The 24,238-nt window shown below is 41.5% G+C and overlaps 2 protein-coding genes across 5 annotated transcripts in view; both read left to right on the top strand.

Moving 5' to 3' along the window:
• The window catches only part of LOC117457264 (muscleblind-like protein 1), a 130,639-nt gene that overhangs the window by 12,170 nt on the left and 94,231 nt on the right, over nucleotides 1-24,238 (top strand). For all 4 annotated transcript variants that reach the window (XM_034097227.1, XM_034097229.1, XM_034097228.1 and 1 more), the window contains exon 2: nucleotides 6,347-7,355. In XM_034097227.1, the coding sequence (XP_033953118.1) occupies nucleotides 7,182-7,355 (174 nt within the window). In that variant the 5' untranslated portion in view covers nucleotides 6,347-7,181. The remainder of the gene's footprint in view (nucleotides 1-6,346; nucleotides 7,356-24,238) is intronic.
• Nucleotides 19,929-22,578, top strand: LOC117457263 (general transcription factor II-I repeat domain-containing protein 2-like). The gene is made up of 2 exons (XM_071205182.1): nucleotides 19,929-21,953; nucleotides 22,077-22,578. The coding sequence occupies exon 1, from the start codon at nucleotides 20,081-20,083 to the stop codon at nucleotides 21,491-21,493; it is 1,413 nt and encodes a 470-aa protein (XP_071061283.1). The 5' UTR covers nucleotides 19,929-20,080; the 3' UTR covers nucleotides 21,494-21,953; nucleotides 22,077-22,578.

The following is a 24,238-nucleotide window of genomic DNA, read 5'->3' as shown; positions in this document are numbered from 1 at the left end:
GTGTGTGTGTGTGTGTGTGTGTGTGTGTGTGTGTGTGTGTGTGTGTGTGTGTGTGTGTGTGTGTGTGTGTGTGTGTGTGTGTGTGTGTGTGTGTGTGTGTGTGTGTGTGTGTGTGTGTGTGTATGTGTGTGTGTCAGGCGAGGGACATTAGATGGTCTAGAATTACCTTGATGTTACAATCTATGAATATCTATCGAGCATCATTTAAGTATGACCAGCACATCTGTAGGATCAGATCTCAGGCTTGGATGGGTGGGCCGGGGAATTTTTTCCACAGCGTTCACATGGGAGCAATTAGGTTGTCCCTTTGGCAAGGTATTCAAGCTCATTAATGTCACAGATATTCCATTATTCAATGTTCCTGAGGCAGTTTAAACAGGAAATAATACTAATGAAATGATTTTATTGTATGACGATATAGCATAGATTTATGGCGGCCAAAGAAACTATCGTTTAATAAGTTTAAGTGTTAACGTATATATCCATTAATCAGCATCAATTGATTTGATGTTTTCTTAATGAGCAATGTCTCCATCATTGATGAGATATTATCTTAGTATTAAATATGACTTATAATTGAAGAAAAAATAATACTAAGATCTCACCCTGTAACAATGCCAGCCATCTATATATCCTAAGGTAGCACAAAGACGGCTTCTAAAAGGCTAATATTTTAGCGTGATAACTCAAGATTGTGTGTTTGAGTGTTTTTTTGTTTGTAAAAAATGAACAATTGTAAAATATGGTTTTCTGCTTCAACATTCCATACAAATTTGGAGTGTAACAAACATTTGAAAGGGTCTGCCAATGGACATCATTTGCTAAATAGCTGCTATTGCATTACATATCACTTGTTAGACGCGTTTACCTATGTAAACGACTTACACTCAATACTGTGAGCAATCCCCTCTGGAGCAATGTGAGGTGAAGTGTCTTGACCAAGGACACAACGACATGCTGACTGCAGAAGGGATTGAACCAGTGCTCCCCTGATCCAGGATCAGCGCACTAACCAGTTGAGCCAGAGCCTACAGTTACACTAGCTAACATACAGTACACAAAAACAGCAAATAACGTTTTATGTTACGCAATGTAGACTGAAAACAAGTTTAAAAGGTACAGGATCGTATATGCATGTCAAAAACATATTTTTTTCCAAGAAGTTGTGATGTGAATTATTTGTTAATTTGTTAATTGTATGTGTTACTAATTAACAAAAAACGTTTGGTCAACGTATTTGTTGACAATAATGATATATTTCATATTATCAGGCTGTGACCAATAGACTGTGGCTGCGACTCACCTGATGTGTGAAAATATGGCTCTCAGGTGTGAGACCTTGTCTATTGCTGATGTCATAGAGCTCATTTGATAAGATGATGTATGTCATTTGATTTCCACCATGCCTCTATGATATCTCGCTGGAACTGACACTGTTAACCACTTTACTTACCGTGGCGATGATGACCTTGCAGCACATTACCAGTTTACTGCAGCATAAGGTGTTGTGTGAACAAGGAACAGGACGTTAAGATAGACGTTTACAAAGGTGTTTATGTCACATGATACTCAGAATGCAACCCAGCAGAAAGCACATTTCAAGACAAACACAGAGATTTTGAGAGGGGGAAGAAGCAGAAAGCACTGAAGCATGTGCGTGAAGAGAAATATAAAAGGAAACAGGTGGGGATCTGAGAAAGATAAATGAAGAGAGATGAACATGTCAAGATGGTATCACAGGTGAACACCAGCAGTGCTTTGAATTGGTACAACATTCTGCATTTTCCAAACCCTACTTTTTCCTCTGACTTCTCCTTTTTTACATGCCAGTGCTGAACTTCTTCTTCCCCTCTCTCTACTTGACACTAACCTCTGTCTCTTAACAACTTTTGCTTCTGTTCTCCTCCCATCACTTTTCCTCAAGCCTCCATCCTTTTCCTGTCACCACCACTTCATTTGTCTCTCACACTCTCTCCCTCTCTCTCCTTCCTGATGCCCCTATCAGAATAAAGGGCAGCTCAGGTCATATGAAGAAGATATCCTGGTCACCCTGTGATGCGCTATAATTTGAAACGTCCAGCATCTGCTTTTTGCTGCAGCAGCCAGCGCCCTTTAACCTCTAGCATTACTGAATTTCCCTTCCCTCCCTCCAGCTTTCCTACTAAAGGAATGTCTGAAGTCTCTAATTGACGCCTAAACAAAACTTCAAATTTCTAAACAGCATGTACAATGATATGTTTACTAATCAGATTTGACAGTGTGACTCTGTTGGAGTCATTGGAAATCAAACACGTATAGGAAGCTGCTCTCTCAGCTTATTGTCTTGATTTCCCCTCATTTTCGTTCTTCCCTGGAAGTCATTAAAGGTGAATAAATTCCTCCCGTTTCTGGACCGTGTTTACACCAGCTCTCCTCATTCGTTGTCTGTATCCCTCTGCTCTAAGATCCAGCTCAGGATTTGGCTTGTGTTAACAGTGCGATATACCATCAAAGAAAGTATTCTATTTGGTTCGCACTAACCATGGCACATAAACATCTCACTATGTGTAACGGTGTTTTCATTAACAGCAATGCAAAATATTTGTCGACCATGTAAAACTCAAAAATAAGACCTAAACAAACTTGACAAAAACTAGTATAGATTATCAACAAAACTCTAAGAATAACACTAAATCAATCTCAGGGACAGTTCGCCACAATGGAACATTTCCATTCATGTTGTCTGTTATATTTACTTTCCCTTCATCATTAGCTGTAACTCAAACAGCTTCTCTTCCTGCAGTCCACACAGGATTATAACACATTAACTGCGTATGTAATTGGGTTTTAACAGTCAGTAATTGAGCAACAGCGGTGTCTAAATCTTTGTGTTTTTCTTAGAGAGTTCTCATGAAATAGTCCAGAGTCCTGCCAATCCTGCGGCACCATTTTTGCAGACAGATTAGCACAGTATCAGCTGGCTCCCTTTGACCCCGGTGACACTCTTGCCATTACACCCAGCTTTGTGAGGACTACAAACGCTGAAGTTGGTCACAAGTTAGACACAATGTTTGACTGATATTTCAGTCAAAAAGAGTGTCTTTAATGTGGATTAGGGATTGCCTAATAACCACAGCCTTCTCTATCTCTCCTCTCCAACTTATTACCTTTGCTAGTTGATCTGATGGTGTAATAATATCTCCTGCCTCTGGCTATGGGAAATGGCCACATGCATTATTTATACATGCTAAGATGCTTATTGATGACTCCTTTATTTATATATTTCCTCATTGCCAGAGTAATTTATCTCATTTTTTACCCCTACATTTTAATCCTCTGTTTTGACATGAGCCTCGTCTAATGAGCCTTGCTCACTCTGGGTTTTCAAATGGGTTGTGCTTGTCTGATGGGAATGTAGTTCAAGCCTTTGGCACAAGATATATCCATGTGGAACTGGGGCTAATAATACATGTAGCCCCATTTATGAAATCTACTTTATTTAATGTCAAACCTCATGGCTGTGAGCTTTGTCATAGTTGCTTCAACGGTATCATGAAAGAAGTGTATTAAAACCCAAATAAAATACGACTCGTAGGAAAACTATATTGGCATTGCCTTAGGACTCCGTTTGGTTTGTAATTTGTGTACATTTTCCAGCTTTCGCTTTCTTTCACTCATACGGTTACTAGAAATGGGGCATATTCTCTTTTAAGTCAGTGCATGCTTGGGTTCAGTACGACTGACTTGAATTTATATCGTGAACGTTAAAATGCATTTGTGATCTGCTTTAGGAATATATAGATACAGTACAAAAATGATTCCTGTTTTCACCAAAAAGTAGATACTCGTTTTACTGGTTACCTCTGATGGATTTAGAGAAAAGCAATATTTCTAATAAATGTAGGTTTATGAGCACCATGGTAGCTCTAGTCCGTCTGCCTGCCTGGTGGCCAGGTTCAAATCTGATGTTGCCTCCCTCCCTCTTTCCTGTTCTTTTATCTGCACTGTCAAAAAAAATGCAAAATAAAATAAATGTTTCATTTGGAATGTTTACAGCACAGTCAAAAACCAAATTAACATCAAAAGAACTAGCAGCAACAGAGGCTGACTGATGTCGCCTCTTCTCCACTTCCAAAGCCAAAAAATGCACACTCACTCAACCCAAAAAACGCAGACAAGTGGCAACAGAGCAGGAAACACCGCAAAAACTAAAGCAACAGATGCTCTCCAACGTTCTGACACTGATTGACTGACAACTGTCGACTAGGTGTGTCAGGGCCTTTAGGGGGAACATGCTGCATCCCAAAAAAAATGTGGTTGTGTTCCTCGACAGTCTACAACAGGGTGGTCAAAATCAAAAAAGAGATTTTGATTATACGTTGAAAGCAGCTCATTAGCATTGCTCACATTTGTGGCAAAGCTAATGAGCTGTGTCAACAGTTTAATTCATGTCACTGGTAAAAAATATGAAAATATTATAATGATTTTGACAAAGAAACTGTTTTTAATTGTGGATAGGTCATGTCAGGTTTAACAAAGTTTAAGAAAAAAATCTGAAAATGGCACATTTGACTCTATAGAAAAAATAAGCATCTGGAAGTACGCGCCAGAAAACCCTTGTGTTTTATAGCGGCGTTAGCATGACCCACACTCAGAATGGCCACAAATGAACAGCATTTTATTTTGTTCCTACCATCCTACCATCTGGAGTTATTTGGTGTAATTCAGAAAGTTATAGCAAAGGTCAGAAAGTGAGTAAGAATAAACGATGTAGAAGATCAATTTGGTACCCCACATTTTAAGGACTGGTGATGGTTTCCCTCTCTGTATTCTATATCCATACCACAGTCTTCCTGCCAGATACAGTGGACTGCCCTGGCCTTAAAACTCACAGCCTAAAATAACCCTGTGCTGAAAAAGTAGTTCACCACAAATATGACCAGCCTGAATACGAGAAGAAAGCATGACACAAAAGCAATCAGTGTTTGACCAAAGGAGTATTTTTACTTTATTATTTGTATTCCCTCCTCCCTTGCTTTTCTCTTTTCCTTCTGGTCAAGTTTAATCAAAATCACCAGTTGTATGCAGTAATAATGATTCCAGATTCAATCCTTGGATGCTCTATTACTGTTACATATCATTATTATTGTGTTTGTTGTGTTCAGGGTAGTTTTTTGGTTAATAGCTTTATCATTTTTACCCTTTAAATCTTACTCTTCAGTTAATGATTTATTTCAGTTTCAAGAATGTGTTGTGATAGTAGTCTGAGAGAAAATACACTAACTTCACTAACATCTAGGAAGCAAACCTTAGCTCCTGCAGCAGGCTAATAATATACTGTGTGCAACTCAATATACTATCAGAGAAATATATTACATTTTTCACTGAAACAAAGTTCATACCATTGTATGTTGCACATCTTTTATAAAGGTTATTTGTATTTTAGGCATGCACCCTTACAAACGTTGGTCTGGTTGCGTTAAGGGTAATAACAGTGCAGTGCATGTCAGCATATTGAAGGCATTACATCTGAGCGTGGGGGCTTAGAAGTAATCTAACCACATGTGGGATGTAGGGTTCAGGGCCCTACTATAAGTGAAGCAGAGCAAGATTTGGGGGGGCAGTCTGTTCTTTCAATATCCGAAAATGTGAGCAGAGAGGTCAGGAAGTGTTGGATTAGTGGGTTAAAGGAGCCTACAGTACATGACTGTGTGGCAAAACAGCAGAAATAGTTCACATTCCTTATTCTTCTCGTATACTGACATCTTTTCCTTATCTCTTTTGTCTTTCATGGCCACCTGCCAGCAGTCTATCTCAACAGCTGATTGAAAGATGTATTATTTATCAAATCACTATTTGATACTCAAGAACTCGCTTGTTGTTATTGATAAGTATAATAAAAGTAGTGTTTTCTTTCAAAACAGACATTAAGAAGTCCTAAGAAAGTGTTAAAGTCTGTCAAATGCGTTGTCTTTTGTTTCTGTAATAATGTTGACTGAGGCTGATATGTGTTAATAAGAATCACTAAAAATTACAAATGTTCTTCCGTTCCTCCCCTCTCTCTCTCTCTTCTTTGCTGTCGCCCTTTGTAATAAATTGTCTGCGCCTGAATGCGTGAGCTTTACTGTTAGCTATGGTGTTTGATTTGATTTTCAAGCTGAGAGCCCGGCGGTCTCTGTGAGGGCTAACGTAAGAGAGGATCTGCAAAATAATGACTTGGAAACATGTTCAAATAAAGTCGTTTGTATGAATCTAAATGTGTGGCGGAGAGTTTTAACATTAGGGTGTATGTGTGTTGCTGTGTGTTTGTTTGTGAGTGCAAGTTTTAAGCCGTGCCTCACTGACACTCTTCCCTCCTTTTTCACAGAGAGAATTGTGCCTTCTTTCGCTGACCCCTGTGGCTCTTTGGCTTCACTGAAGCCCCTCTGCCTCTGTGCCTGTCCATGTCTGCCTGAGGTGCCAGCCACACTCGAAGCCCCATGACTGCTACCGCCATCCACTGATCCAGTCTCCACACTACTGCCACATTCATCCTTCCCTCCATCTCCTGCTTTGCCAGCCAGACCTTATACCATCCATGCCAGTCAGCCCTCATCTGTGGAAGTCAACACCCCCAGACTCCTCTGCCGACCCAGCCTGTCACCGAAGACAGACAGCATTTATCGGCTCCTGTGATCGGAAGGAGATAACTGTCCCCTCCACCACAGCCTCATCCTTCTCAACCTCATCCTCCTGTTCATATTTCTCCTTCTTCCTCCTCTCCTAAAGCCCTTCAGCTTTTCATCATGGGCCAGCTCGATCGATAATGTGTTTTGCCATTTGTCTCATCTGACAGTTCAGCAGAGGAGCGAGGCAAAAGCCAGAACTGGCGTGTGTGTTTGAGAAGGAAATCCAAAGAGATTACAAAGCAAACCCAAGAAGGCCGTCACCAGCCCAGGCCTTGGGTGACATGCTGTGAAGGATTTCTAATACAGCAACACAAAGACTCTTGGGATGGGGCGCAGGTGGTAGACAATTCCCAGGTCTTCCCCTCAGAATCACACCTTGGGGACAAAAAATCTCTTAAAATAGCATTTTCCCATGTCCTTTACCTCTTCTTTCTCAATATTTGTCCCAGTGTCAATAGAAAAAAACAGACACAAACATAACTGCATTTGTTGGATATCTATTTCTATTGATCGACCCTTCCTGCCTGGTTCGAGATGGCGGTAAATGTGACACAGATGCGGGACACAAAGTGGCTGACGTTGGAGGTTTGTCGAGAATTCCAGAGAGGAACCTGTTCACGACCGGACAGTGAGTGCAAGTTCGCCCACCCTGCCAAGAGCTGTCAAGTAGAAAACGGCAGAGTCATTGCCTGTTTTGACTCACTCAAGGTGAGTACGACAAACACTAATAACGTACATTCATCACCGCCTTGTCTTTTCTCAATTTCCTAGCATGCAGCGTTGACAATAAATTGTTTTCAGTAGTTCTATTTTGGGGTTTTGCAGATGCCAGAATGTGTTAGACCTAAAGAGGAGGTGGAGTAGGAAAACAGTAGTAGTATGTAGTACATTTAGTGAAAAGTGAGATATTGTTTCTTTATCCATACACGTTTATGCCATGGGATAGGGATGAAAACATGCACATATAAAAACTGGGTGTATGTGTCTTGGTAAGCTGAGATGGGACAGCAATCGCAATAACATCTGTGATTCAGAGTCAGTTTACTTTACTGGCACATCATTTGAGTACAGGACTCTCAGTTGGCACGGAGGTTTTCTGTCTGATCGTCACTTCAACAGGCTGAATAGGAAATATAGAAATTGGGCAGCACACTGTGTATTCTATAATTGTACGTAAGCCTGCTAGTGTATGTCTGTGTGTGTTATTTTGAGGTCATGCCACACAGTGGGGTGTTCTCAGAAGGCTCTGTAATTTACTGTCTATTTTTGCCCTGGCACTGGGACAACACACTCCTACCAGGCAGCTCTTTTCTCACTCTCTCCCTCGATCCCGAAGAGACAGAAAATCAAACAAGGGAACAAAAAAAAGAGAAAGGAAAAATAAAGGGACATAATCTAAAAGTTGGGAAATGTTGTGGCATCCCATATGGACATTATAATATACACGTGTCAATAATGGACAAGATATTTGTGTCATTTTGTCACGCTAGGTGTCATCCGACACTGTCTCTTACAAATTCAATATACAGTATGCTACAGTACAACATACACACGAGACTGGTGTTTGAGTCATCAATGAGTATTTTGTATGGAGTCAGATTTGGGTCAATATTCTAGCGCGCAAAAGAAGCTACTCACGAGCGTAAAATGTGCTTTTACACGCGCATGAAATGACCCTCGCGCGCAGATTAAACAACCGCGAGCGGCTATGCGCTCGCTCGCGAGAGAGACAGCCCTCTTGTGTGTGTGCCTAACTCGCGGAGTCTGTCTACACGCGCGTGAAAAGTTTCTGGCACTTTGGGGCGGAGTCACTGGACTTTGATTGACAGCTGCAAGGAAGCCCGGAGTTGCCAGGTTTGATAAATGCCTGAACTACCAAGAGCCGAGGAGTGAGAGCTGCAAGATCAGTTGGACGAGATTTAATGGTAAAGTTGTCCATAAAAAACTATTATATTCGTAAAGTGTACAGCTAATATATATATATATATATATATATAAATTAATTTTATATAAAACAATATATCTTTGAGTGGGCTGTATCTGTCGAAAACTGCTAGCTATACTGTCTGCTGTATGCACCTCCCTTACGAAATGAACTATAAATGAACTATAGTATTACTATAGTATACTATAAGAGTTGTATAGTGTCCTATAGTAAGTTTGTAGTGTTCTGTAGTATTTTTCACCAGCTATTGTATTACTATAGTTTTTTCTGTAGTGCCATTTTATTTGCTATAGTAGCCCTATAATATTTCAATAGTACTCTGTGTCTAGATCTTTGTAGTATTCCTATATTATTTTAAATAGTATAATATATAGTGTTTCTGTAGTTGTTTTTTAAACACACTATCGAACACTCCTAATAACATGATATTGTCATAGTGAATGCATATTATTACTATAGTGTTTGTAAAAGTATTACTATAGTGTTTTTGTTGGTGTTTCCGTATTAAGACTATATTATTTTAAATAGTACTACTATAGTATAATATATAGTGTTTCTGTAGTTGTTTTTTGAACACACTATAGAACACTCCTATAGTAATAGTATGATATTGTCATAATGAATGCATATTATTACTATAGTGTTTGTAAAAGTATTGCACTCCTAGAATTAATGTCATTTTTTTATATCAAATGAATTGATATATATATATATATATATATATATATATATATATTAGGGCTGTCAGTCGATTAAAATATTTAATCGCGATTAATCGCATGATTGTCCATAGTTAATCGCGATTAATCGCAAATTAATCGCACATTTGTATCTGTTCTAAATTTACCTTAGAGGAATATTTTTCAAGTTTTTAATACTCTTATCAACATATGAGTGGACAAATATGCTTTATGCTAATGTTTATTATCATTTGAACAATGACAAATATTCTCATGAATATTAAACACAACAACCTCTGAACATTACAAATATTCGCCTCAATTCAACCTGGAACCTCTCTCATACAATACAAATGGGGTGTGTGTGTGTGTGTGTGTGTGTGTGTGTGTGTGTGTGTGTGTGTGTGTGTGTGTGTGTGTGTGTGTGTGTGTGTGTGTGTGTGTGTGTGTGTGTGTGTGTGTGTATGTGTGTGTTGGATCATTGGAGCTATGCGCAACTCAAGGCATATGCTCGAACGGGAGCTGCCTGGACGCTGCAATCATGTTGCTGCAATCATGAGTGTGCTGACTTCTCCTACAATGTCCCGCTGTCTGCTTCCTGCATAAAGTAAAGTGCTCGGCGCAGTTGTGGCGAAATGTCGCTCCTCTGTTTTCATTTAAAAAGCTCCTTATATCCGTTAGCGCAGCTAGCTAGCACCAGATGCTAACAACAACAACAATGCACGTAAGGTCTCTCTCTCGGGCCACACATACACACACCCTCCCGGTCCTCCCGATGGCCAGTCGGTGCCTGCCGGTGAGCGTGGAAGTGTGGTCTGCCACAAGCGGGCGGCAGGAGCGGGGCTGTCAGCATCAGCTTGTAGATGGTATTTTAAACTCGATGCACTCTGAAACTACGGGGCGGCCGAGGAAAAAAAATATACATGCGTTAATCGCGTTAAAATAATTAGTGGCGTTATTAACGCGTTAACTTGACAGCCCTAATATATATATATATATATATATATATTAGCTGTACACTTTACGAATATAATAGTTTTTTATAGACAACTTTACCATTAAATCTCGTCCAACTGATCTTGCAGCTGTCACTCCTCTCGTAGTTCAGGCATTTATCAAACCTGACAACTCCGGGGTTCCTGGCAGCTGTCAATCAAAGTCCAGTGGCTCCGCCCCAAAGTGTCAGAAACTTTTCACGCGCACGTACAGACTCCGCGAGCGAGTGACCCCCAGTTTCCACTGGGTCCGTCTGCGCCGCGCTGCGCCGCGGTTTTGGTCCGACCCCCTCTAGCACCATAACCCACCGGACGTCCCAGAAGCATTTCAGAAGCGTAGCGTCGTGCGTGCAGGCTCGCAGTTTTGTTATTGATTCGGGCATCCTGGACATTTGTACTTCTACAAGAAAGTAAGTAGGCTACGTAGTTAAATGTTTTATTTTTGTTTAAATTGTGTTTATTGTTGTTATAAATGTCCTAATATGTAGTTGTCACCTTCCACTCCACAAACTGCAGCGACTAAAACCAGGCCTTGTCCTTTCTGATATTGTCCTTGTAGTAAGCATTGGTTACATCATATAAAATAGTGTGTTTTTCCACTTCCATGATGAAAACCTCGTCGTCCATTGTGCGTATCGTAGTGGAGGTGTTGTGATTAAGGAGGGGGGTCTGCTAAATTAGTATATGTGGGGGATGGGCCTGGCCCGGATGCTCACCTTTCCACTTCCTGCGAGGGGGGGGCTGCCTGCCCGACTTTACGGCTGCGCCGCGGCAAAAATAGGATTCATCCTAATTTTAGAGAAGCGCTGCGCTGAGCCGCTTCTGGGACGCTTCTGGGACGCGTTTGAGCCGTAACACGGTGCGTGTGGTGGAATAGCACCCATTGACTAGAGCCGTAACGCGCCGCAGACGGACCCGGTGGAAACTAGGGGTGAGGCTGACACTCCCGCGAGGGAGCAAGAGGGCTGTCTCTCTCGCGAGCGAGCGCATAGCCGCTCGCGGGGGTTTAATCTGCGCGCGAGAGTCATTTTATGCACGTGTAAAAGCACATTTTCCGCTCGTGAGTAGCTTGTTTTACGCGCTAGAATATTGACCCAAATCTGACTCCATCATTTTGCTTTTAGAGACAAAATCAAGAATTACTGAAGGTTTGTGGTTTAACACTAGAACCGCCAGAGATTATTTTATACCTAAAACCGACACCGGGGTCAAATTGACCCGGTATTAGAATGCATTGATTTTCAAGGTAAAAGTATTGCTTTAAAAAGAAAAATGGTCCTGTGGTATTGGTATTTTGACAAGCAATTTTGTTAAATTGTTTCGTTTATTAACGCTACAACATAGCGTTTCGTGAGGCGGTTGTCATTGTTGGGTGAAAAGCGCAGCACGAGCAGTCTCCCGTGAGCGGGAGCGCGCTCCTTCACTACAGAAAGATCTGCAGCCACGCTAGCAGTTTGTGAGGCTGTATAATGTACGTAGTTTTCGTGCTAATGAGATCCAAAAACAAAGTACAGCTCATATTCTCAGCCATAAACAGACTGTCCACAGTTTACAGTACTCATTCTCTGTGAAAATACATCTGCTCACACTTCATTTACTAGAGCAGTAGAAGACAGTGTAAAGGGTCAGCTGTGGCAGCATGTGTCATGGCTGAGAGCCAAACATAAACCCTGGTCTCCTGTAATATAGTTTATGAAGTACATGTGTATACAAGTCACACGCAGATACATTCCACACATGGCATTTCTAACACACTCACACTGCTGCATGTCAGCCTGCTGCCTCATTATTCCAGATAATGGAAATGTGTTGGATCGAGTGATATCAGTAAAGTCAATCTCAGTATTTTGGCTCAACTAAGCACAATGATTCTGAATCCTTAAAGTATGTCACTGTGCTGTGCACATGCTCTGTAATTTGTCTTATATCTGATTGGCAAGCAGGGTGTTATTCTCTGTAACTGGAGACAAGAGTTGGAAGTCAGTCGAGCCTGTCCAGACCCCAGCCTACCTTGTTTTAAAACAGGGGGGAGATTTACTGATAATCCAGGCATTGTGTTATTACAGTTCTGGGATGCTTGGATGCAGCTCCGATGGCTTGGGTGGGTTTGGTTGGGAAAGGTAAGGTAGGAATAGAAACGGGAGGCTGCAAGGGCACCACATGGATCATGAAAACAGACATGCAGGCTGAGCCGAGAGGCTGAGAGCAGGAACAGCAGGGAATGTGCGAGGAAGCGTAGCACTGTGCTTAGCGCCCTTCCCTGCTCTCCGTGCCAGGGCATTCCACAGTCTACCTCCCCTCTCTGCCTCCATGACAGAATGATATATCTGCTTTATCTGTAAATGGATTCATACACAGCTAGGCATGGAGAGAGGGGCAAGGGGATGTGGAAGGACGGATGGGAAGATTTGGAGAAGAAAAAAAAGGAATGGATGATGGTACACGTGTCTTCGCACTCGCAGACAATTTGGCATACAATCTACCGTTCATTCCTGATAAAAATGCAGGCCGGCAAAAGAACTGGGGGCCAGCTGGAGAAATGGAAAGGGATATGGATACTTATCCTATTAATTCATCTTTCTCTTTATATTCAGTTTTCCTTCTCATATTTACCAAAACACTTTGTTCTGTATCGTTTTTCATTCTAAAACGTCAGTTTTCAGTTGCCAGTTGGTCCTTATGTTTAGATATCTTTATTTCTCTCTGATAAACTGTCTACACTTTAAAAAAGGTGTTTTTTATGCAGTGGAAAGATTCAATTAACGGGTGGCGAGACGAAAGAGGCAAATAGGAAATATGTCAGAAGGAGAGGTCTGGAATCCCTTCAGCATCAAAGAACATTTAGGAATCTGTCAGGGTACACAACACAATTTAGAACAAATCAATGCAGAATTTGAAGTGCTGACTCAGTAAACATTTATGACTAAAGTCAAGTTTGAAAAGGCAAAAATAAACAAAAGTTTTGGACTTGATGGACAACTGTGATTACAGAAAACAAGGAGGTGTACAATAGCTGCACTGCTCCTAGTAGGTTAAAAGCAGAGAACAAATTCCACTGTGTGGGCTGTGTGCTTTGCATATGTGACCATTACAGAGGGTTTCATCTCTCCGATTCTAATTGCTCGTCCTTTTGGCTCCTGACACAGGAATTCAGCAGCTTGTTGCTATTAGCAGCTGGGGATAAGGCTGTACTGTATTTCATTGTCAGAGAATAAAAAGCTTTAGGTTGACGCATTACCGGGGCCGTGGCGAGAAACAGGTGAGAGTTAGCCAAAGAGCTACATTGGATTCACCAAAAAATGAGTTTTAAATACTTAAATTGGATTGGTGAAAATCACAGGAAATCCTTATAAGCTACCTAAATTATCCATCCATCCATCTTCTCCAGCTTATCCGTGGTCGGGTCACGGGGGTAGCAGTTCCAGCAGAGAGCCCCAAACTTTCTTTTCCCTGGCCACATTAACCAGCTCTGACTGGGGGATCCCAAGGCGCTCCCAGGCCAGCGAAGAGATATAATCCCTCCACCTGGTCCTAGGTCTACCCCTTGGTCTCTTCCCAGCTGGACGTGCCTGGAACAGACGTCCAGGTGGCATACTTACTAGGTGCCCGAACCACCTCAACTGGCTCCTTTCGACGCGAATGAGGAGCGGTTCAACTCCGAGTCCCTCCCGGATGACCGAACTTCTCACCTTATCCCTAAGGGAAACACCAGCCACCCTGCGGAGAAAACCCATATCGACCACTTGTATCCGCGATCTCGTTCTTTCGGTCATGACCCATCCTTCATGACCATAGGTGAGGGTAGGAACGGAAATGGCCCGGTAGACAGAGAGCTTTGCCTTCTGGCTCAGCTCCCTTTTCATCACAACGGTGCGGTAAAGCGACTGCAGTATCGCTCCCGCTGCTCCGATTCTCTGGCCCCTCTCACGCTCCATTGTTCCCTCACTCGAGAACAAGACCCCGAGATACTTGAACTCCTTCACTTGGGGTAAGGACTCATTCCCTACTTTGAGTGGACAGTAGGGGTGTAACGGTACACGTACCCGTACCGAAATTATTCGGTACGGGCCCTTCGGTTCGGTACACGTGAACAACTTCTTGGAAGTAATCTCAGGTGCTGCGTCGCAGCATTCAGAGTAATTTGCTCCCATTGTGTTCAACGCGTCATAGAGCGAGCAAGTCATTTAATTGGACGAGCTGGTCAGAGGGATGCGTTCAAATGTAGTCAGTGATTTGAGGAACTGTCGAAATGGCGAACGCAGATAAAGTTGAGCTCGAAAATCCTCCAGCATCATTGAAGTCTCCGGTTTGGGAACATTTTGGTTTCGCAGTTACGTACAAGGATGACGGACAAAGACAGGTGGACCGAACCAAAGCTGTTTGTCGGCATTATTCAACTACAATTGGTTACGCGGCTGGCAATACATCAAACTTGCACACTCATTTGAAAAGGCATCACCTGAACGTGAATATCACCGGTACCAAAAGACTGAAGTGCAAACCCAACTCCCGCTAGCATTTAAGCCTCCACCACTCACAAAAACATCAGACCGAGCCAAAGCTATTACAAACGGCAAATATCCTTATGTTGCCATGTTAGCAAAGCGCTACCTGGCTGTGTCTGCTACCTCTGTCCCTAGCGAGAGGGTGTTCTCCACAGCAGGAGACGTTGTTAGTGCCAGCAGATCTGCCCTTTCGGCAAGCAATGTGGACAAGTATATTTTTCTTTAAAAAAACATGAAAATACAATGACAAGCAAGTCCTAATGTCAAACTGGCTGCTTAGGTAGTACAGTTCAAATACAGATGATTTCAGTTAATCGAAAAGCTGCACCTTAATGTTTATTTTATTATATTTTATATTTATTTGAGTGAATATTCACAGTTTAATAATAATTAAAAACCCAAAACTAATAGTTTATGTTTTGTGAGTAGGCCTACTAGTACAGTAAAGTTCAAATACAGATTATTTCAGTTAATCGAAATGCTGCACCTTAATGTTTGTTTTATTATATTTTGTATTTATTTGAGTGAATACATTATTCACAGTTTAATAATAATTAAAAAAATATATGTTATGTTTTGTGATAATTTTCTGCTGTACCGAAAACGTACCGAACCGTGACCTAAAAACCGAGGTACGTACCGAACCGAAATGTTTGTGAACCGTTACACCCCTAGTGGACAGTCCATCGGTTTCCTGATGAGAACCATGGCCTCAGATTTGGAGGTGCCGATCCTCATCCCAGCCGCTTCACACTCGGTTGCGAACCGATCCAGTGAGTGCTGAAGGTCGCAGAACGATGAAGCCATTAGAACCACATCATCTGCAAAAAGCAGTGGTGCAATCCTTACCCCCTAATCCCACCAGGAGCGTCTGCGCTGCGCTGCGGCGTTTTTAGCGATCGCGGCCACTCTAGTTAATGGGTGCTATTCCACCAGACCCGCTGCGCCGCGCTGCGGCTCGAAGCGTCCCAGAAGCTCCTCGCCGCAAGGAATTTCTAAAATATAGGATGAATCCTATTTTTGACGCGGCGCAGCCCAGCGCATGCAGGAAGTGGAACGTTCATCCAACAACTGCGAGGCTGCACACACGACGCTCCGCTTCCGCAACGTTTTTAAACGCGCCTGGTGGGTTATGACGCAGGAGGAGGTCGCAGCTCGGCGCAGCCGCAGCGCAGACGCTTCCGGTGGGATCAGGGGGTTAGTCCACCGAACTGCAGACCCCCTCCCCCACGACTACGCCTCGAAATCCGATCCATGTATATTACAAACAGGATTGGTGACCTAAATTGTACAATGTTAAAACCTATTTATTTGTTTTGGGGTGTATGCTGTAATTATTGTTTTCATATCTACAAATGTCTTTCTGTGCCGATTATAAATTAGCCATAAATATAAAATTATTCCTCAATGGTAACAAAGTCTAACAAGCCCATTCAGGAATGATACATGTAACACTACCCGACACTAAAAACGTAATAGATATGAATAAGTAGTGATTATTTAGAGTTATTCAGGGACGACACAGAAAGACGATTAAAAGCTGCAGATGTATTTTTTTCTTTCACTTCTGACCAGATTTGTTGCATTTTGTTACACTGAGGTTTGAAAGATGTTTGACATTCAAAAGCATGTGTTTTATCATACTAATCTCAGACTCCTCTTATTAATTGTTGGGGTTTTTTGTACAATAATCGCCCGTAACAGTTTTTGTTAGTGTCAAATTATGCAAATACAAATGAGTAAATAGTTACAGATAAGGTGAACTCACTGAAATACACACATTTTGTCTTTTAGGATTCAGTGTTTAGAAGTTGGCAACTTATGAAAATACATGGTCACATTCTTAACAACATTTTTCTCTGTTTGAGAAATGTACATATGTATTATTTGGGTGAAAAAGTGTTATTTTATTGTAATTAAAAAATCAGATAGCAGTATATATTCTGCCCTTGCAAGAATACTTTTGGATTTCAGGCTTGACAGCTTAACACGGAAATAAACACCCAGGAGACAGCAGCTCAGTTTTGGATGTTTACTTAATAATTTTCATTTTCATTTCAACTTTCATTTTCATTTTGTAAAACTGAAACACAAACAAAATACACAGTCACGAGATATTGTCGCTTTAAGCACTAAATACAAATTAACAAGACTAAACAAACATTCCAAACAGCAGAGTACAATTTCAACTGCTGTTCACAGGCTACCAAGTTTAGCATCAGTCATTGTTCTACATGTTTTTTGAATATACTCAGTTTAGATGTGCAACTAAGACAATATAAGATTTGGTACTTACAGACATAAATACCCTAGGATTTGAGCAAGGATTTTGTTGACAGGAAACAACCCATGTGCTCCATAGACAGCCAGAAACAGGAAACTACAGCAAGAATTTTATGGACACAGTGCAAAACCCAAAACCCTTTGCAGGTCCTCTTAAAGGGGCAGCACAGTTTAGATTTAACCTCATTGTATAAAGCCTGGAAAAGCCACTTATAATGTGTTTAAAGATTATATTTGATTGGCTTGTTGTCGAAGAAAGTGCTTTGTTGTCTGAAAGAAAAGGCACATAAATAAAACTAAGAAACACTTATATTTGAAGTTCTAAAATGTTTGTTCTCAAAGGTTTTCCAGACTGTTTTTAAATTAAGAAAGACCCCCTGAAAAGACCTGACTTGCCCCTGTCAAATGAAGACTGTATAACCAATTTGAAAGTGTACAGATGAACACACATACACCGTTTCAGGATTCTTTGCGATTTAGCAAAAGACTCAGACATCAAAGTGTCCAGTTTATTGAGTGTAAGACACTCCACAGCTATGTCCGTAAGTGAAAAGCTTGTAAAGGCGATGTTATTGCCTGGGCTAGGTCACTCGGTGCAGGCGCGTCGGATTCATTTTAGAAGTGGGGGGGCCAAAAAAGTACGTGTGTATGGCCCAATCCCAAACCACGGCCTACACCCTACCCCTACACACTCCCCCTCCGTGACGGAGTGAACTCCGTGGAGTGACACATGAGGCTCCCTCCTGTCAGATGGAGGGAGTAAATACAGCGGCAAGCTTTGGGACAAACTCCCCTCTCTCCGGCAGAAACAGGAAATGCCGTAACTGTATGTAACAACGGTTTCAAATCAGCATCTCTTTGAAATAAATAACTCAAATAAAACTCCAAACATCTTTAATTGTGTTTTTTGTGTTTTTTGTAAAGCTCTTTTAGTTTTAAACCTGATGTTTATAAGCTTCTTAGTTTTTGCAACAGTCTGTACATAAACACAACTTTATAATAAAATGCAGACATTTACCTTTTTCTAGACTAAACACAGGTGATCCTAAGTTAAAAAAATATGAGGTTATAATGAGGTTGTTAGCATCGCAATTTATCAGTATCGTTTAGTGGTTTTGCAAATAATTAACCACTCTCTGTTTTTGTACCATTCTGCGTTGAAGTAGGCCTACCTTTCTCTTTGCCCAAATAATCTAGCAATCTCCTTTTTTTCGACAGTTAGCTGTACAGCTTTGCGTCTCAATGTCCTGACAACAAACCTCCATGCAGTCGGAACCAGCCTGTTTCGGTTCAACGGCGGTGGTGGTGGCGGCGGTTTTGACAGTCTCTGTGGCTGCAGAGCTGCTACTTTTGGGTTCATCTGGCTTTGCTGTTTCTATGATTGATGAAGGTCCAGGCTCCGGAGATGTGGATGTCAGGGATGTGACCTTCCAGTTGTTAAATTTAAGTTTAGATTGACTGTTTTCTTCTGCGCTGGTTCTTCTGACATGTTTGCAAGTGTATCTATTCTTTCTATCTGGTTAACGGCTGACACACACAGAATAACGTAACAAATAAAGTAAACAACGTAACAAATAAACAAATCTAAGCTTTTTTATTGGTTGTAATGTACATTTGAATGGTGTGACAATGTCCTATTTAATTGGGTTAATATGTACATATTCTTCCTGTTATGTCTGCCTGCTTTATTTTACCTAATGCAAAGTGACCTGCTGCTCCATCGAAATCAGTCGCATTGACCCGAAGACACATTTTGAGTTGAATACAACTTGTTGGAAAGAGGAGCTTCCCATCTTTCTAATGATATCAGGATTGTTTTTGTACTCCAAATATTAAGCAAAATATGTCACATTATATAATGACTGTTACAGAGTCATCATTTTGAGAAAAAGGCCTTCAAAGTTTCCTCTTCTCTGGATCGATCTGATTGATTATTAGCGGAGCAAATTATCAAAATAGTACGGAGGGAAGATATTTTCGTTTGGATTACTGCTCTGGGGGAAGCTCGCGAGTGTGTGTGTGTGTGTATACGTGTGTGTGTTTGTGGATTTTTGCGTTTGTGTGTATTGTGTTTGTTTCCCGGGGAAAACACAACAGCCGAAACACCGGCTGTTGTTATGCCTGCCGTGACGTCAAGTTACTCCGTTCTCTGCTTGTAATTATGCCGTTACAAGCTTCAAAGTTGTATTCATCATCTGAATTTGCCGAAACAAGTTTAATATTCTGAAAGCCAAGACTTTGTTTATTTGAAATCAGATAAAAAGAAACTGTAACGGACCCTGCCGTGTTATCTATGATTACTATACGCCTTACATTCATAATTTCAGCCGGAGGGAGGGGGGGCGGCGCTGTGGAAGAGCAGATTGCGAGTGAGAGGTGCCTGTCTTCGTCCCTTTACAAGCTTCAAAAATGCCTGTAGCTAATGAGATTGAATATAACAATCAAAAATAACAAAATATACACACAAATGTATACACGCTAGATCAGATCGCGTTTTAGATGCGACTTTAGAGTAGAGGGGAATTATTGAAACGGCATTTGTACAGTGTCCCGTGGCATCTGCCGCTGCGAAAATGTGGGGCAGGGCTGAGTGGGGGGGCCAATGGCGGTGAAGCTGCTGGAAATGATGTGCCCATAATCACTTTGAACAGCATGTTCAAGGATATTATGAATGTTGCCAGTGCCAGTGTTTTTTTAAATATATTTTCGAAAAGTTGCAAACATTAGAAGCGCAATTTCCCTAGATGCCAAGTATGGCTTAGCGTAGAAACATTAGAAAAAGTAGTTAACAGTGTTGCTTTGGTCTCCACCTAGTCCAGACGTGTCAAACTCAAGGCCCGCGGGCCAAATGTGGCCTGCCACGTCATTTCATGTGGCCCGCGAGAGCTTAAAAGGTTTGATTGTATACAAATAAACAAGTCAAATGCGTGCAGTGACCAAAAACTACATTTCCCACAATACATGCTGATTATGTTACCCGCGAAATGACGGCATCCCGCCACTAGACTGCAGTGTTTCCACATCGATGCGATTTAACCAACAAGTGGAATTGAGAAATACAAATAATGATCCCAAAATGTCAAGGAAGAGAAAAATGTATGCAGATGGAAGGCTGTTTCAAGAAAGATGGGAAGGTGAATACATGTTTGTGCTTCAAGGACAAACACCGGTATGTCTTTTGTGTTATGAGGCGGTGGCGGTTGTCAAAGAGTACAATCTACGTCGGCATTTTGAGACCAAACACGGAGCTAAGTATGCCAAAATCAGCCATCAAGAAAAACAACAAATTGCCCAAGAATTAAAAGGCAAACTGCGGTCGCAGCAGAATGTGTTCGCGAAAGCCAGAACCAAAAACAATGCGGCAGTGAAAGCTAGCTTTGTTGTGGCTGAAGAAATCGCACGCGCTTCAAAGTCTTTTTCAGAGGGAACGTTTTTGAAGCAGTGCATGCTGAAGGTCTGTGAGCAGGTGTGTCCCGACCAGATACAGACTTTTAAAAATGTCAGTTTATCAAGAAACACTATCGCGGACCGAGTTAAGGAACTAGCAGGAAACCTGGCAACACAGCTGACCGAAGAGACACGCAGCTACATAGCTTTTTCATTAGCTGTTGATGAAAGCACAGACAACACGGATACAGCGCAGCTATCTATTTTTATTAGAGGCGTGAAGTCGGACCTCTCTGTCACTGAGGAGCTGTTGGATGTGGCTGCCATGCATGGGACCACAACGGGACGGGACATTTTTGATGCGGTGGAGAAGTCAGTCATTAAAAACGCATTGCCCTGGGAAAACTTGGTGGGATTAACTACAGACGGTGCACCTGCAATGTGTGGAAGAAAAGTGGGCTTGGTTGGACTAATGAAGGAGAAAATGCAAGAATGTAACTGTCACACGCCTCTGATAATGTATCATTGTATTATCCATCAAGAAGCTTTGTGCGGGAAGGTGCTGGGGATGGATAATATAGTGACCACGGTCATGAAGACAGTGAACTTCATTCGGGCGCGTGGCCTGAATCATCGTCAGTTCCAGCTGTTCTTGCAGGAGATGGGCTCGGAGCACGGAGACGTGCCGTACCATACAGAAGTAAGGTGGCTGAGTAGGAGCAAAGTCCTCAAACGATTTTTTGAGCTTATGGAAGACATTGCTCTTTTCATGCAGAGTAAAGGAAAACCCTTGTCTGAACTGTCAGATCCAAACTGGCTGTGTGACTTTGCTATGTTGTGTGACATAACCGTGCATCTCGCCCAACTGAATCAGAAGCTGCAGGGACGCAAACAAGTCATCACGCAGATGTCCGACACGATCACGGCTTTCCAGCGTAAACTTGACCTATGGATGTGCCAAGTGAAACAGGACAATCTTGCCCACTTTCCTGTTTGTCAGAGCATCTCAGCCTCATGTCCCGGTAGGCTACTTTCTCATGTGCTCAGTTAGCTACCAAACTGAGCCTGTTGATGAATGAGTTTGATCGGCGCTTCTCTGACTTCAGAGCACAGCACTCTGGATTTGCCATATTTGCTAGTCCTTTCACCACCGACGTGTGCACTGCACCCCAACACCTTCAGATGGAGTTAATAGAGCTTCAAAGCGATAGTGGCCTGAGAGCAAAGTTCCAGGATGCTACAATCCAGGACTTTTACCGTCTACTGCCCCCTGCTTTCATGCCACAGCTTCGACTTCATGCTGCCCGTGTTCTGTCTATGTTTGGGAGCACCTATCTGTGCGAACAGATGTTTTCAATAATGAATCTAAACAAAAACAAGCACAGATCACGCATCACTGACGGCAACCTCCACGCTGTTCTACGGATTGCTACAGCACAGGACCTAAAACCAGACATTGACACACTGGCGATGGAAAAACGGTGTCAGACATCTGGTCAGAAAACACATTGGTAAGCATTTTAAAAAACCTAATAAAATATAATAAAATGCAATTCAACCAAGAAGAAGAATAGTTAAACTATGTGCAATGTAATGATTGTGCTTGCATTTTGTTTTGTGTTTGTTATTTTCAGAACATGATCAATGGATGAGGATGGTGGAGAGGGGATCCACATGGTGTGTTCAAGGACAGGCAGCATCTCCTCATCAAAAACTAACCTAAAAACTTGACCAATATAGTTGTGGACTGAGACAACCCTTATTTTGAGTTTATTACATATACTACTTTATATGTGTAGAAATGTATTTAGTGTTTGCAGGTTTTATGTGTTTATGCAGACAAATGTTTACTGTAATCAAACCATCTCTCATTAGTTGGATGTATGCCCCCTGCAAGGCTGTGTGCAGCCATTTGTTTTTGTAAAATGCTACATCTGTCACACATGTTCTTAGCAGCTCACAATTGTTGGTTTTACAGTTATTTGTTATTTCAAGTTTTGAACAAAGTTAATGTCATAACTTGTGTTTGATGTTATTTTTCTTTATTAACTTGGATAGTTTGATCGTTGATTGATGGAGTAATGTGGGTTTCATAACCTGACAAATTAAAAGGATTTGTTATAATAACAAAGCAACAAGCAAAGATATTTTTTACATCTATGTAAATATATATGTAATATTTGTAACTTGAATAAGTGATACATTCAGAGTTATTTAACATTAAGGAGTAGTTACATTTATTTTACATTGCATTTAGTTACATTGCATTTAGTTACATTTATAAGTTACATCTGGCCCTTTGAGGACAACGATTATGCTGATGTGGCCCTCGGTGAAAATGAGTTTGACACCCCTGACCTAGTCCCTTTAGTGTAATAACTCCTAAAACACAAACACGGGGATGAATATACAATAAAAAAAACACCTACCATCTGGGATATTATTAGAGAAGCATATTGTTACAAACAAAATATAAAGTATTTGTTTAAAATTCCCATAAATAACAACATAATTAAAGACTTAAATTGTTAAAATAAAAATAAAATAACCACCCCGGTAGCTCCACAAGTACCGTCTGAAGCAACTTTAATGTACAGTATGTGTCATAAAAGCCCAGCGTTTTAATCAATGCAGTATGTGTGTTTACCACTGGTCACTGATTTAGAGATATTCGTGGCCCTTTTATTCCTCCATCGGAGTGATCAATAAGTATAGGCTTTATTTGAGAGAGTACAACTCACACACACCCACAAACAGACGAACATGTTCATATTGACTTACTCACACCTGAGCAACGCAGGGTGAACTACATACACCATAGAGTTAGAGCGTCCTTGGAAAGAAAAAAAGAACATTGCGGGTGAGCGCAATATAGGGAGAGAGGAAAGCAACGAGAACAGATATAGAATAGGTAATGCAATGTGTATTGAAATGAGAGCCCAGTATAAGACAGAGGTGTGTGTTTGTGTGTCTGTGCTTATGTGTCAGTGCTGTATATTGGAGAACAACTCTTTGAAAGGGAAACATACTCCAACGGTGTTAATCTGCTCTGTATCTGTATTTTGTCATGCACTCCGCTCTCATCCTATTCTCTCATTACCTCTGTTAATCTGTCTCTACTCACCCCCCCCTCCTCTCTCAGTTTTTTTCCCTTTCCCAAGCATCCACCACACTTTAGTTCCCTTTTCACACCCATTGATTTTTTTTTTTCCTTTATCGTTTCCAACACATTTTAGGGAGACATTTATTTGACTATGTCTTTTTATTTTGCAGTATCAACCATTAAGAAGAAATAAATCATGCTTTAACGATGGACACTGCATACTTGTCCTCATTGTACATCATTAAACTTGTCGTCCAAAACTTGAGTTTCCCTGTCCGGACAACAATGACAGCACAGCGTTCAAAAGTATTCACTTAAAGGGCCCATGTCATGGCCATTTCTACTGATCATAATTCCATTGTTGAGGTATACCAAAATAGATTTATACTGTGCAATTTTCCAAACTCACATTGGTTTCTCATACAGCATCTCTGTAAAGTATGTGTATACTATTCACCGCTATTCACTCTCTGTCCTAAACGGCTTGTTGGAGCTCCTGCCCCCCCCCCCCCCTCCCTGTGAGCCCAGTGTCCTCTGATTGGTCGAGTAGTTGCGAGGCTCGTTGCTGCGATCTGCTGCGAGGAGCGGACAGGCTTCCATGTCGGCGATACAGCGAGAACAAGCGAAACTCATCCTGAGCACACACAAACACTCACAGTCGAAGTAAAAACAATAAGTGTGGCTTGATATTGA

This window comes from Pseudochaenichthys georgianus, chromosome 13, assembly GCF_902827115.2.
Source record: "Pseudochaenichthys georgianus chromosome 13, fPseGeo1.2, whole genome shotgun sequence".
NCBI lineage: Eukaryota > Metazoa > Chordata > Actinopteri > Perciformes > Channichthyidae > Pseudochaenichthys > Pseudochaenichthys georgianus.
Note: the sequence above shows the minus strand (reverse complement) of the source record. Positions and strands in the feature narration are given on the sequence as shown.

Bases quoted from the DNA above. Each gene is read 5' to 3' on its own strand.
- LOC117457263 (XM_071205182.1), top strand. From the start codon at position 20,081: ATGCGATTTAACCAACAAGTGGAATTGAGAAATACAAATAATGATCCC.